This window comes from Euleptes europaea, chromosome 19 (assembly GCF_029931775.1).
Source record: "Euleptes europaea isolate rEulEur1 chromosome 19, rEulEur1.hap1, whole genome shotgun sequence".
Taxonomy (NCBI): Eukaryota; Metazoa; Chordata; class Lepidosauria; order Squamata; family Sphaerodactylidae; genus Euleptes; species Euleptes europaea.
Genome location: NC_079330.1, coordinates 17,964,850 through 17,977,233, shown reverse-complemented (window position 1 = coordinate 17,977,233; position 12,384 = coordinate 17,964,850). Strand labels below are relative to the sequence as shown.

The following is a 12,384-nucleotide window of genomic DNA, read 5'->3' as shown; positions in this document are numbered from 1 at the left end:
AGCTTTGGGCAAGAACCAAGGGTGTGTACACGGCTTGTGCGATGACAGAGCTGCACCAGAGAAATTCAAGGCAGGCAAGTGAGGCGACCAACCAAGCATGAGAGAAGCCTGAAGTTGAATTGTGGAACTGCCTGCCCCAAGATGTGGTGATGGCTGCCAACTTGGAAGGCTTTAAGAGGGGAGTGGACATGTTCATGGAGGAGAGGGCTATCCATGGCTACTAGTCAAAATGGATACTAGTCATGATGCATACCTATTCCCTCCAGGATCAGAGGAGCATGCCTATTATATTAGGTGCTGTGGAACACAGGCAGGATAATGCTGCTGCAGCTGTCTTGCTTGAGGGCTTCCTAGAGGCACCTGGTTGGCCACTGTGTGAACAGACTGCTGAACTTGATGGGCCTGGGTCTGATCCAGAATGGTCATTCTTATGTTATGTAGAGATTTTGATGCAGGGCGTTTTTAGATTATTTACATCTTGCATTTATCTATCAATCTCTCTGTCTCTTTTCATATTTTTATTCTCCCATTCCTTGAAGAAGATGATTTGGTTTTTATACCTCAATTTTCTCTACCTTTAAAGAGTCTCAAAGCAGCTTACAATCACCTTCCCTTCTTCTACCCACAACAGGCACCTTGTGAGGTAGGTGGGGCTGAGAGAGTTCGGAGAGAACTTTGACTAGCCCAAGGTCACCCCGCAGGTTTCATGTGTAGGAGTGGAGAATCAAACCCGGTTCTCCAGATTAGAGTCTGCCGCTCTTAACCACTACACCACACTGGCTAAAAGCTCAGCACAGCACTCCCAAATGGACATTCACATCACTCCTGCAAGGTAGGATAGAGTCAGAAAGAGAGAGAGGAGAATGGACAACTGACTCAAAGTCACCCAAGTAAGTTTAAAGCATAGAGGGGATTTGAACCCATCACCCAATCCTATATTCTACCCAATAGATATCACTGGCATAAAATACTGACTTTTATCTCATTATTCAGTTCATTAATTACTCATCCTTATGGTTCTCTCCTCCGTTTTAGCCTCACAATACTCTTGCAAGAGAAAGAGTATGTATGTTTGACTGGCCTACGGGCCCCCAGTGAGCTTCAAGAGCAAAGGGGGATTTGAACCCTGGTCTCCAAGTTCCTACCCCGGCACTCTAACCATTACACCTCATTGTCTTCCGACAGCTCCCAGACCAATTACAAATTAGATGGGGTGGGAGAAGGTTCCCCCGTCCCTCAGCACTACTGCACTGACAAAACAGCTAACCCCGGCTTCAGCTCCGAGGCAGCAGCCGAAAAGCCCGTTCCAGGACAGAAATAGCGGCTCCCGGCCTTTGCGTCTCGCTCCCCACGTGACTCGCGGTGCTGGCGGCTTGTTCCTGGCATCCCTCGAGCCCGGAGATCGATAGAGCCACTCCGGTTGTTTATGCCCCTCTCCGCTGTACACGCCCGGGGAGCGCGGAGACAGCTGCTCACAACTCCACCGCTCTCCGTAATGCTGAATTATTTACAGTAACAGATAGCGGCTGGCCTGATAGACGGCGCAGCTTTATAGTCCTGACAGAGCAATTGCCGTCCCCCTCATCTCTCCTGGTGAGCCGGAGAGCCTGCCAACACACCTCTCTGCGGCACGGCAGACATAACTCATGCAGGGGAGGAAGGGGGGTGCCGAAAAGGACCTGATGGAAAACAGAAGGTGAGGGGGGGCGGAACTACCTGGCAACATTATTCATCCCCGTGCGCACACCTTAGCCTGCTCAGACCCTCCCCCGAATCCGGGGGAAACAGCGACCCGCGAGGATTTACAAGCAGGAAAATCGGAGCGTCTCGCGGCCGGTTGGGAAGTGGCGAACGGCTGCAGGACTCGGGCAGAACTGCGGCGGTAAATCAAGCCGAGGTTTAATCCCGACACTGGAGAAGTATTCGAAATTGGAGCGAGGGGGAGGAATGAGCCGGCCGCCGCGATCGCCTGAACCGCACAGGTGTTTGCGCGAAGACCCTGTTTGGGCAATCTGACAGGTACGAAAGCAGCTGCAGCGCCACGGCCACAGGTATCTACAAAAACGGCTTCCAGCGCTCTGCTCTTGCCTGCTTTGTTTGGTTGTTACCGTGCACCCGGCTCCGTTAGAGCAAGACGAAATAGTGCCGGTAGGCCTGACTCTAATCTGGCCTTCCCCTGTACACGCTGGAAGCTGCCTTATACTGAATCAGACCCTTGGTCCATCAAGTTAAGTCAGTATTGTCGACTCAGACTGGTAGCGGCTCTCCAGGGTCTCAGGCGGGGGTCTTTCACATCACCTACTTGCCTAGTCCCTTGAACTGGAGATGCCGGGGATTGAACCTGGGACATTCTGCATGCCAAGCAGATGCTCTACCACTAAGCTACAGCCTTTCAGTCAATGTGGTCACACTAGGACTAGAAAGGTCTGGGTTCAAATCCCCATTTAGCTTATGAAACTCCTCAGGGACTTCAAGCCAGCCTCTCTCTCTCTCTCTCTCTCTCTATCTCTGCCTGGCCTACCTTGTATGGTTCCTGTAAAGATAAAATGGAGGAGGGGCAAGGCTGGCGTTGGCATACACTGAAGTGGGGCAGCTGCCAGGGCCCACTGCTGCTGACTCTCTGCTGACACATCTCCTCTGATGCCTGCACTCACTCATGCCTACACCACACTGCGAGCTAGTGTGGTGCAGTGGTTAAGAGTGGCAGACTCTAATCTGGTGAATCAGGTTCGGTTGATCACTCCTCCACATGTGCAGTGGACTCTAATCTGGTGAACTGGGTTGGTTTCCTCACTCCTACACATGAAGCCAGTTGGGTAACCTTGGGCTAGTCACAGTTTTCTTAGATCTCTCCCAGCCCCACCTACCTCACAAAGTGTCTGTTGTGGAGAGGGGAAGGGAAGGTGATTGTAAGCCACTTTGAGACTCCTTAAAAGGTAAAGAAAAAGTGGGGTATAAAACCAACTTCTCCTCTTCTTTTTCCACAGCCTGCTTTTGAGTGCTTTGTCATGCGTGCTCCCGGCTGCATATGGTGCATAGTGCGGCTGGAGAAGGGTGTGTGGGTGGCGCACAAAGAAGAAAAATAATAAAGAGTTTTATATGCCGACTTGCTCTACCACTTAAGGAAGAATCAAACCTCACAAGGTGTCTGCTGTGGGGAGAGGAAGGGAAGGTGATTGTAAGCTGATTTGAGACTCCTTAAAGGTAGAGAAAAGCAGGGTATAAAAACCAACTCTTCTTCTTCCCTTGTAGTCACCAAACTACACACCCTGAAACTGGTGCCTCTTTCCCCCTCCTCCTCCATCCTGATCTCCCTTACCCACCTTGATGATATCTTCATTGCTAGACTTGCACTCCACATCAGTGGAAATGTCCATGATGATGCCGGTCATCTCAATGGCAATGACCTTCACCGGGATGGCCACCGTCCGACCAGTCAGGATGGCTGTGTTGATAATCTCTGTATCCTGAGGGTCAAAAAAAAAAATACCAAATTCATGTTATAGTCCCAGAGTCCTACATTTTCTGAACTCTAATCCCACTATATGCGCGCCAGCTCATAAGAACACAAGAAAAGCCCTGCTGGACCAGACCAAGGCCCATCAAGTCCAGCAGTCTGTTCACACAGTGGCCAACCAGGGGCCTCTAGGAAGCCCCCAAGCAAGACAACTGCAGCAGCACCATCCTGCCTGTGTTCCATAGAACCTAACCTAATAGGCATGCTCCTCTGATACTGGAGAGATACTGAGAGTTCACTACTGCTGGTCTCTTTTGAGATCCTTGTTTGCCTCTGAGGGCAGCGCTTTGTGAGCATTTTTGCATGCCCATCTGTAGCAATATTCTACTGGCTGTGTAACTCTGTTTAGGATGGCTCTGTATGTTCTTTAGAGCAGGGAGATCCGTTGCCGGTCTGATCTCCCTCCTTGTGCCAATACATGGACTATGATTCTGTGTATGGCAGAAGAAGAAGAGTTGGTTTTTATACGGCGACTTTCTCTACCTTTTTAAGGAGAATCAAACCGGCTTACAATCGCCTTCCCTTCCTCTCCCCATGACACCTTGGGAGGTAGGTGAGGCTGAGAGAGTTCAGAGAGAACTGTGAGTAACCCAAGGTCACCCAGCTGGCTTCATATGCAGGAGTGGGGGAACCAACCCAATTCACCAGATTAGAGTCCACCGCTCTTAACCACTACACCACGCTGCAACAGGACTGATATCATTTCAAGGAAAGGAAGTACAGATTCTTGAACACACATGCAGCTGAGATTTTAGCACCATCAGGTAGATTCTCCGCTGGCTGGAGAACCAGCCCCAGAAGTGTTTATCAATGGTACTTCATCAATTTGGAGACAGATCTTGAGTGGGGTGCCACAGGGATTCCCTGTCTCGAGTCCACCATTTTTATCCGTGACTAGGATGAAGAAAATCCTCGTCAATTTAGCAGAGGGCACAAAAAATGGATAACAGGGGCCTTAGAGGACAGAAACATAATTTAAAATGACCTTGATCATTTCAGTCCAGCTTTCCAGCCTAACAAAATGAAATTCACTGGGGACAAATGCAAAGTCCTTTATTTTAGGCATACAGAACCAAAGGCACAGGTAATACCTGGCTGGGCAATCCCCTGTGTGAAAAGGATCTTGGGGTTGCAGACCATGATCACAAGGCAGACAGGAGTCAGCAGGGCAATGCAGTGGCAAAAAAAGAGGTTAATATGACTTTACGCTGCATTAGGATAAACTTCCTAATGGTAAGAGTGGTTCAACAACAGAACCTAGGGGAGTTGTGGGTTTCTCCCTCCCAGGGGAAATTCAAGCAGAAGTTGGATTGTTGAGAACGCTCTAGGTCTGTATTTCCTGTATTGAGAAGGAGGTTGGACTATTTTTTTAAAAAAAAAAAATTAAGAGAAAATGAGAATATAACAATCAAAGAAAACAGAAATATAACCTTACTAAAATACACGCTACAAGTTCTTGAAAATAAACTAAAACCGTGCTGCTAATATAACTAAAATATCCATACCAGTGAACCAAAAATACGCTATCTATTTATCAAAAATCCGATGATTATTATATCACTCCCTCTCTGCAATTTACACATTGGAGTGTTTTTTCCATCCTTGAGATTGTTACATTCCAGCGACAGTCCAGTTCTTCCGTATTTTTGTCTTTATTATAATATGTCAACTTAATTAAAGCATAGGTTTCTTTAACCTTATCAAGCCAATTATTTAAATCAGGGAATTTATTGCTTTCCCAATATCTTGGAAGATTTGTTCTAGCAACTGTTAGTTTATGGAAAAACATAGAGAAGGAGGTTGGACTTGCTGGCCTGTAACTCCATCTTCAGCTCTAGAACTTCATGGCTATAACAATCCACTCTTCAGCAGACAGACACGGGGGAATCCCAGTGGAAGTCACGGTGCCAAGAGTGAGTATTGATCAAGATAAGCTGCAGTCCCAGAGATAATGCCTGCCCATGGTCCAGAAAGCTGATCAAGAGAAACCACATACATCTTTGTACGCAGAGCTAAGGGTGTATCCAGTTTTAATAGTGGCGGGGACGGACGGACAAAAAGTGCATTGCAGGAATCAAAAGCTTAGCAAATGCTGATGTTATTATTTCATTTACTCCATTTATACCTTATTTTTCTTCCCAGTGGGAACTCAAAGTAGCTTACAACCATCTCCCCTTCTCCGTTTTCCCATTACAACCACCCTGTGAGGTAGGTTAGGATAAGAGTGTGGGACTGGCCCAAGGTCACCCAGAGAGCTTCCCTGGCAGAGTCGGTATTCAAACCTGGGTCTCCCAGATCCTGGTCTGGCACTCTGATCCATTATACCACACTAACTCTGAGTGAGGTGAACCAGATTGAACAACGGAATCTCGGGAACGGGTTCCAGGATGGATGTAGGATTGCCATCCTCCAGGTAATAGCTGGAGATTCCCCGCTGTCCCAACTGATCTCCAGCCCAAAAATGGAGAAACTGGCTGCTTTGGCAATTGGACTCTATGGCATTGAAGTCCTTCCCCTCCCCAAACCCTGCCCTCCTCAGGCTCCACCCCCCAAAACCTCCCACCAGTTGCGAAGAGGGACCTGGCAACCCTAGATGGATGTGAGATAGCCAACAACAAACCAGCATATCTGACTTCCACTCACCATTGCCAAAGGAAGGATGGCGTGGATGTCCCTTTGGATTACTGTCAGCTCCGTCACAGCCCTGTCCAGGTCAGGCGGTGGGTTGCGGCCTCGATAATCGATGTGCCACATGATTCGCCGGGTCACCGACTGGCTGGTGAAGTTCTCCATTTCAAAGTCCAGCTGCATGACCTCATAGGAAGTGCCTTCCTCCCTAAAGGGAAAAAGAGGACGGCATCGCATGGAAGAGGGCCCAGAGGACTCAGTTCACACTCACCCTAAGACCTTGGAGTGGTTTGATAATTGTCAGTTACAGTATCTCAGGGCAGATATCCTGCAGTATCAAGACGAACTTGTGGTTCAAAAAAAATGCCTGAGTATTTTAACGCTTGGAAATATCAAGGGGTCATTCATAGGTCACTTTGTTTCTCTAGGGAATTGCGAATTCCAAGTTCTAGAAATGCTGAAAAGCACGTAAAGGTAAAGGTCCCCTGTGCAAGCACCGGGTCATTCCTGACCCATGGGGTGACATCACATCCCGACGTTTACTAGGCAGACTTGGTTTACGGGGTGGTTTGCCAGTGCCTTCCCCAGTCATCTTCCCTTTACCCCCAGCAAGCTGGGTCCTCATTTTACTGACCTCGGAAGGATGGAAGGCTGAGTCACCCTTGAGCCGGCTACCTGAAACCAACTTCTGTTGGGATCGAACTCAGGTCGTGAGCAGAGCTTGGACTGCAGTACTGCAGCTTACCACCCTGCGCCACGGGGCTCCTAGGCATGTAGCGATTCTTAAATCTTAAGCAAACCCAAAAATGTCAGACGGTAGAGAAATCAAGTGCCTATCCTCAAGTTACACTCTTTCCTTGTCCTTCTTGGCCAGACATAATGCCTTACCCCTCAACGAATTAACTGGCAGGTTTTTTAATACCCCAATCGAACAGAGGGTCTGCCCAAGTGGGAAGGCAAAGTCAGTAACACTTACCCATTTTTTATTCTGTTGTGATTTATATTCTTCTATACGATCTTCTTTTATTACCCCATTGATTTCACACTTTCCTGGATGTTCTCACGACTACCACTTAATCTATCTGCTGTCTGGTAATGATAAGGCTGTTACTCTATCCGCAGTTTATTATTTAATGGCCGCTTTGAAGATACGCCGAAAGTTATGATCAAGTTACGCCTAAATGCTCATTTGCATACAGGCACTCTTTTTGCACTGGAACTCTGTCCATAACCTTGTCCTTTCCAGATTCTCAACTTAATTCTCAGATGTGTGTGTGGTGGGGGGGGGGGCGGATTCAGATTCAGATCAAGGCAGCACCATGCGATTAAAGCATCCCCCGCTCGGTTCCATTTTCCTGACCTGACACAGCCCTGGTGAACTTATGCTTGCCCCACTGAGACAACTTAAATGTTTTGCACTTCTAGTGCACATCTGGTTTCGTAGGACCCAGGGCAATCCTGAAAGCGGGCTAGTGCACAATTAGTCCCTCGGTGGCATGCCAAAATAAGTCTGATATATTGGAATTAATAAACTCAAAGCATTCGGTCACCCAGCATGAAATCTGTGTGGGGTGAGGAAGAGGTCACCCCCGTCATTCCCCAATGCTGATAGGTAGACAGGATCAGCCAGGACTCCAGGCAATTGTGGCATGCCTTCCATAATGCAGGTCATGCTGATTTCCTATAAATCAATGGGGGGGGGGGATTAGCTGCAGTATTAGGGGCAGACCGGGACGAAATTCTAGACCTCAGAGAAGGGTCCAGCCTCACTTTCTCCCCAATATTCTAGTTTCCTATGTTTAGGAGAGTGTTTTCTCTTGGATATGGAGGAGCTTTCAGACATGGGGTTGCCAGCGTTGCCTCGGCAGATGCTGGGAGATTTTGAGGGCAGTGCCTAGAGAGGGTGGAGTTTGGGGAGGATATGATGCCACTTTCAGATGAAAGTCTAGGAATTTTTCCTAATCTTCATTGTAAGGACCATAGACATATGTGGAAATTCCTAGAGTGTACTATGGAGGGCATTTTTTTCTCCTGCTCCTCAATTACTTGAGGGAGGGGGAAATGAGGCCGATGGTGGGGTTGACCCGCCACAGGCAAGCAAATAGCAATCCTATTCAAACACGAGAGCCCCCAGGTGAGGTCCAAAGTGATACAGTCGAGATAGTAGTTTGCTGCTTCCATAAGAGCTTGGCCTAACTTAGGCTTCCCCTTAAATGGGAGTGAGAATTTCAGGGTTTCTAGGAAGAGACAGGTACTGAGGGCAGATCTGGAGGAAGCAGCTCATAGCAGAGAATTTGGGGACATAACGGGAATGGAGAGAGCTGTTTAAAAGGGGAAGGACCCCCAGGGCTGCAGAGATGGAGAGATCTGATGAGAAGTGAGGGCAGAAGAATTGGGTGGGGGAGCCTAATTAAATCCAAGCAGGCATTTCCAAGCACCGTTTCCACTGATTTATATGTCACATTAAGCAGGAGATTCAAAATCTGGCCATGTCCCCATCTAGCGCCAAAGCAATGAATTCACACTGGGCAATCTAGCGGGCTGCAGCTGGCATGGGACCGGTCTCCGCGGAGAATACCCCATTGATTGGGGAATGTTGTACATGGCCAATATTAGAGTCATAAATAAGTCAAGCACAAAAAATAAGGGTTTTTTTTGGGGGGGGGGGGAGATCCAATTTACTGTCTCTTCTTTGTCTGTTTAAATTGCAAACCCAGTCCGTCTTCAGGGCTTTGGGGACAGATTGAAGTCCACAAACTCTCTTTTGGGGGGAAAATATATCATTGAATCAAATTCAGTTTAAACATGGAGAAAAGCCACACAAGGGCCTCTGTGCTTCATGCAGAAATAAGTTTGCTCAACTGGTCTGTGTTCATTTTAAACAATATAAGTGATCTTTTGCAAGTACGACCTCCAGGATTGTTTTATCAAGGAGGAGAAAGGGCGGTGGGGGAGGACTTAACCCTTCTCACTCCTGCCATTTTCTTTCTGGAAAAAGCAAAAAAGCAACCCCTGAGTTGCTTTTATCCCTGCTGGGGGTGGGGGAAGATGTGGGTATATGTAAGTTTTCTCCAGCAGGGGTAGAAGCAGGGTGGCTTTTTCCAGTGAGTCCAGATCTCTCTCTGTTAGAGATGCCAGCCTATAGGTGGGGTCTGGAGACATCAAAGATCAGTTCCCCTGAAGAAAATGGCTGCTTTGGAGGCTGGACTCTATGGCATTATATTCAGCTGAGGCCTCTCCCCTCCCTAAACCCCACCCTCCCCAGGCTCCCTCCCCGAATCTCCAAGGAATTTCCCAACTCAGAGTTGGCAACCCTACCTTCTTTCTCCATCTCACTCCCATACACTATTCTTGTCCTTGTAAAAGCAATTGCCCAGGGCTGCATTCATCGCAGAAGCAGAAGCAGAAGCAGAAGCAGAAGCAGAAGCAGAAGAAGAAGAAGAAGAAGAAGAAGAAGAAGAAGAAGAAGAAGAAGAAGAAGAAGAAGAAAGAGGAGGAGGAGGAGGAAAAGGAGAAGTTGGTTTATGTACCTTGATTTTCTCTGCCTTTAATGAGTCTCAAACTGGCTTACAATTCCCTTCCTCTCCCCACAACAGACACCTTCTGAGGTCGGTGGGGCTGAGAGCGTTCAGAGAGAACTGTAACTGGCCCAAGGTCACCCAGCAGGCTGCATGTGGAGGAGTGGGGAATCAAACCCGATTCTCCAGATTAGAGTCCACCGCTCCTAACCATGCTAGCTCTCCTTTAAAACAATCACAGAAACAAAACAAAATAAAATAAAAAGGTCCTTTAAAATGATCACAGAAGAAACCACAACCTGTAGTTCGGCTCTCAGACCCTCATTTGCTTAAAAAAAAATAGAAGCAAGTTCCTAGCCCCTGTGACTGCAAAGATATGCTTGAAAGGGTGTCTGCAACATCTTCTGGGATGTTAGAAGCCAGAGAAAGGGCAGCAGTAGTTATTAAGTGTTTGGGAGCCGCAGACAGCAAAACTAGATCATGCAAAACCAAAGAATATCATCAGGTCAGAGAATCCCACTTTTCTTGGTAAAGTACTGGCATACAGAATATTGTTATGAACCATCATATTCAAAAGCACAGAAGGAAAGTGTCATAGCAGGTCACTGAGAACATATTGGGAAGATCTGGAGCAGAACCAAAACTGCCAAGGTTTATTGCTAATAAGGTCTTCTGGCATCCGAGCAAGGATACATCCTGTGCATGAGAGCCTTTGAAATATGACATCAACTCTTTGAAACACCTAGGCATGAGAAGATGCATAGAATTCTTATGCATAAGAATTTGAAACACGGTAAAATTCAGGTTCTTCCAGACTATCCATTATGAAACCTAAGGTGGTTTTCAGAAGATCCTCTAGCCGCATACTGATCAGTCCTAGATCCGGAACAAGAAAAAAAATCCACGTAATCACTTTTATTGGGGCCAACCAAAATGACCCAAAACATTTGCGCACGCTTTTGGGCTCATCAGATCTCTTCATCGGGACCCATATCTAAACAATGACAGAGGAAGAAAGCAGATTTTCCAGGTCCAGATCTTAAGGCCCTGTCATGCCAGCCATTGATATTAAAGGCTAACAAACTCCAGTTGAATTGTTGTGTTAGATCAGGGGTCCTCAAACTAAGGCCCGAGGGCCGGATCCGGCCCCCGGAGGGCTTTTGTCCGGCCCGGGGACCAAGGAAGCCAGTCCCCCCTTGCCCCCCTCCCCAGAGCTTTTCTGGGCTTCCTGGCTGTGTACACACAACTGGAAGCCTCCCTCCTGCCCCAGTCGCCCCCTTCCCTGCTCCCTCTCCAGCCCAAAGCCCCTTTCCTGGGCACACAAGGCATCTCGCTGCTTCGCGTGCCGCCCGGTCGCCCCCTTCCCCCTCTCCCTCCCAGGCCCAAAACCTCCTTTCCTGGGTGCGCGAGGCGTCTTGCTGCCTCGCACGCCGCCCAGTTGCCCCCTTCCTGTCCTGGCGTTCCTGTTTTGGCCACAGTTGGCAGCGTTCTCACGGCTCGGGGCTCTCTCTCCACCTGGGGGTATCCTTGTGGCCTGGAGGTAATTGTAGGGGCCCCTTGGGGGGGGGGGCTGGGCATATCTCCAGGGAGAAGAAAAAGACTTGTGGCCATTTATGCACAGGAGGTTTTGCCTTGGATTTGCTGCTCTCCAGATGCACGTTTTCCCCATCCGAATTCTCAGAACTCAAAAGTAAATCCCCCACCCCACCCCAGGGGAGAGTTTGGAGAATTCGGATGGGGAAAATGTGCATCTGGAGAGCGGCAAATCCAAGGCAAACCCTTCCATGAATAAATGGCCTTGGTTTTTACATGCCAACTTTCTCTACCACTAAAGGGAGACTCAAATTGCCTTACAATCCCCTTCCCATACCCTCCCACAACAGACTCCCTGTGAGGCAGGTGGGGCTGAGAGAGCGCTAACAGAGCTGTAACTTGCCCAAGGTCAGCCAGCTGGCTTCGTGTGTAGGGGTGGGGAAACCAACCAGGTTCACCAGATTAGCCTCCGCTTCTCACGTGGAGGAGTGGGGAATCAAACCCGGTTCTCTAGAGTCCCCGCTCCCAACCACCACTCTTAACCACTTACAGGGGGAATGACCGGGCTTGTAAGGAGGATGCTTTTCCTGAGAGCCCCCTCGCACCGCCGCCTCCTCCCCCGAAACAGTCCGGCCCCCAACAGTGTTTGAGGGACAGTGAACTGGCCCCCTGTTTAAAAAGTTTGAGGACCCCTGTGTTAGATGATAGTGTTTGCATTCTGGGAAGAAGAAACAAACAATGGAGGGTCATCACATTCGGGGGGCGGGGAAGAGTCCCGCAAGGTCCCAAATGTCACCCCAAAGCCCATGTGAGAAGCACAGTTTTCTTTGCAGGCGTTGTATACTTTCCAGCCAGAAGGCCATATCCAGAACAGAGAGTCGGACAGAGGCACACTGTGGTGAGCGCTGCTGAGAAGGACAAATTCTTGCACACTAGATATGCTGCCCTCAGTGATTCTTGAGGGTAGATATAGAGGTTTACCATCTAAAGAATGTGTGTGATTAGACAAGCTGGAACGTGTCCAGAGAAGGGCAACAAAGATGATGAGGGGTCTGGAGACCAAGTCCTATGAGGAAAGGCTGAAGGAGCTGGGTATGTTTAGCCTCAAGAGGAAAAGACTGAGAGGGGATATGATAACCATGTTCAAGTACTTGAAGGCCTGTCATATAGAGGATGGTGCCGAGTTGT

The 12,384-nt window shown here is 48.5% G+C and overlaps 1 protein-coding gene across 1 annotated transcript in view; it reads right to left on the bottom strand.

The window, feature by feature from the left end:
- Window positions 1–12,384, bottom strand: part of TMEM132E (transmembrane protein 132E) — a 177,775-nt gene that overhangs the window by 16,319 nt on the left and 149,072 nt on the right. The window contains exons 4-5 of the mRNA XM_056864866.1: window positions 6,161–6,353; window positions 3,324–3,467 (exon numbers count right to left, since the gene is read on the bottom strand). Of these exons, the coding sequence (XP_056720844.1) occupies window positions 3,324–3,467; window positions 6,161–6,353 (337 nt within the window). The remainder of the gene's footprint in view (window positions 1–3,323; window positions 3,468–6,160; window positions 6,354–12,384) is intronic.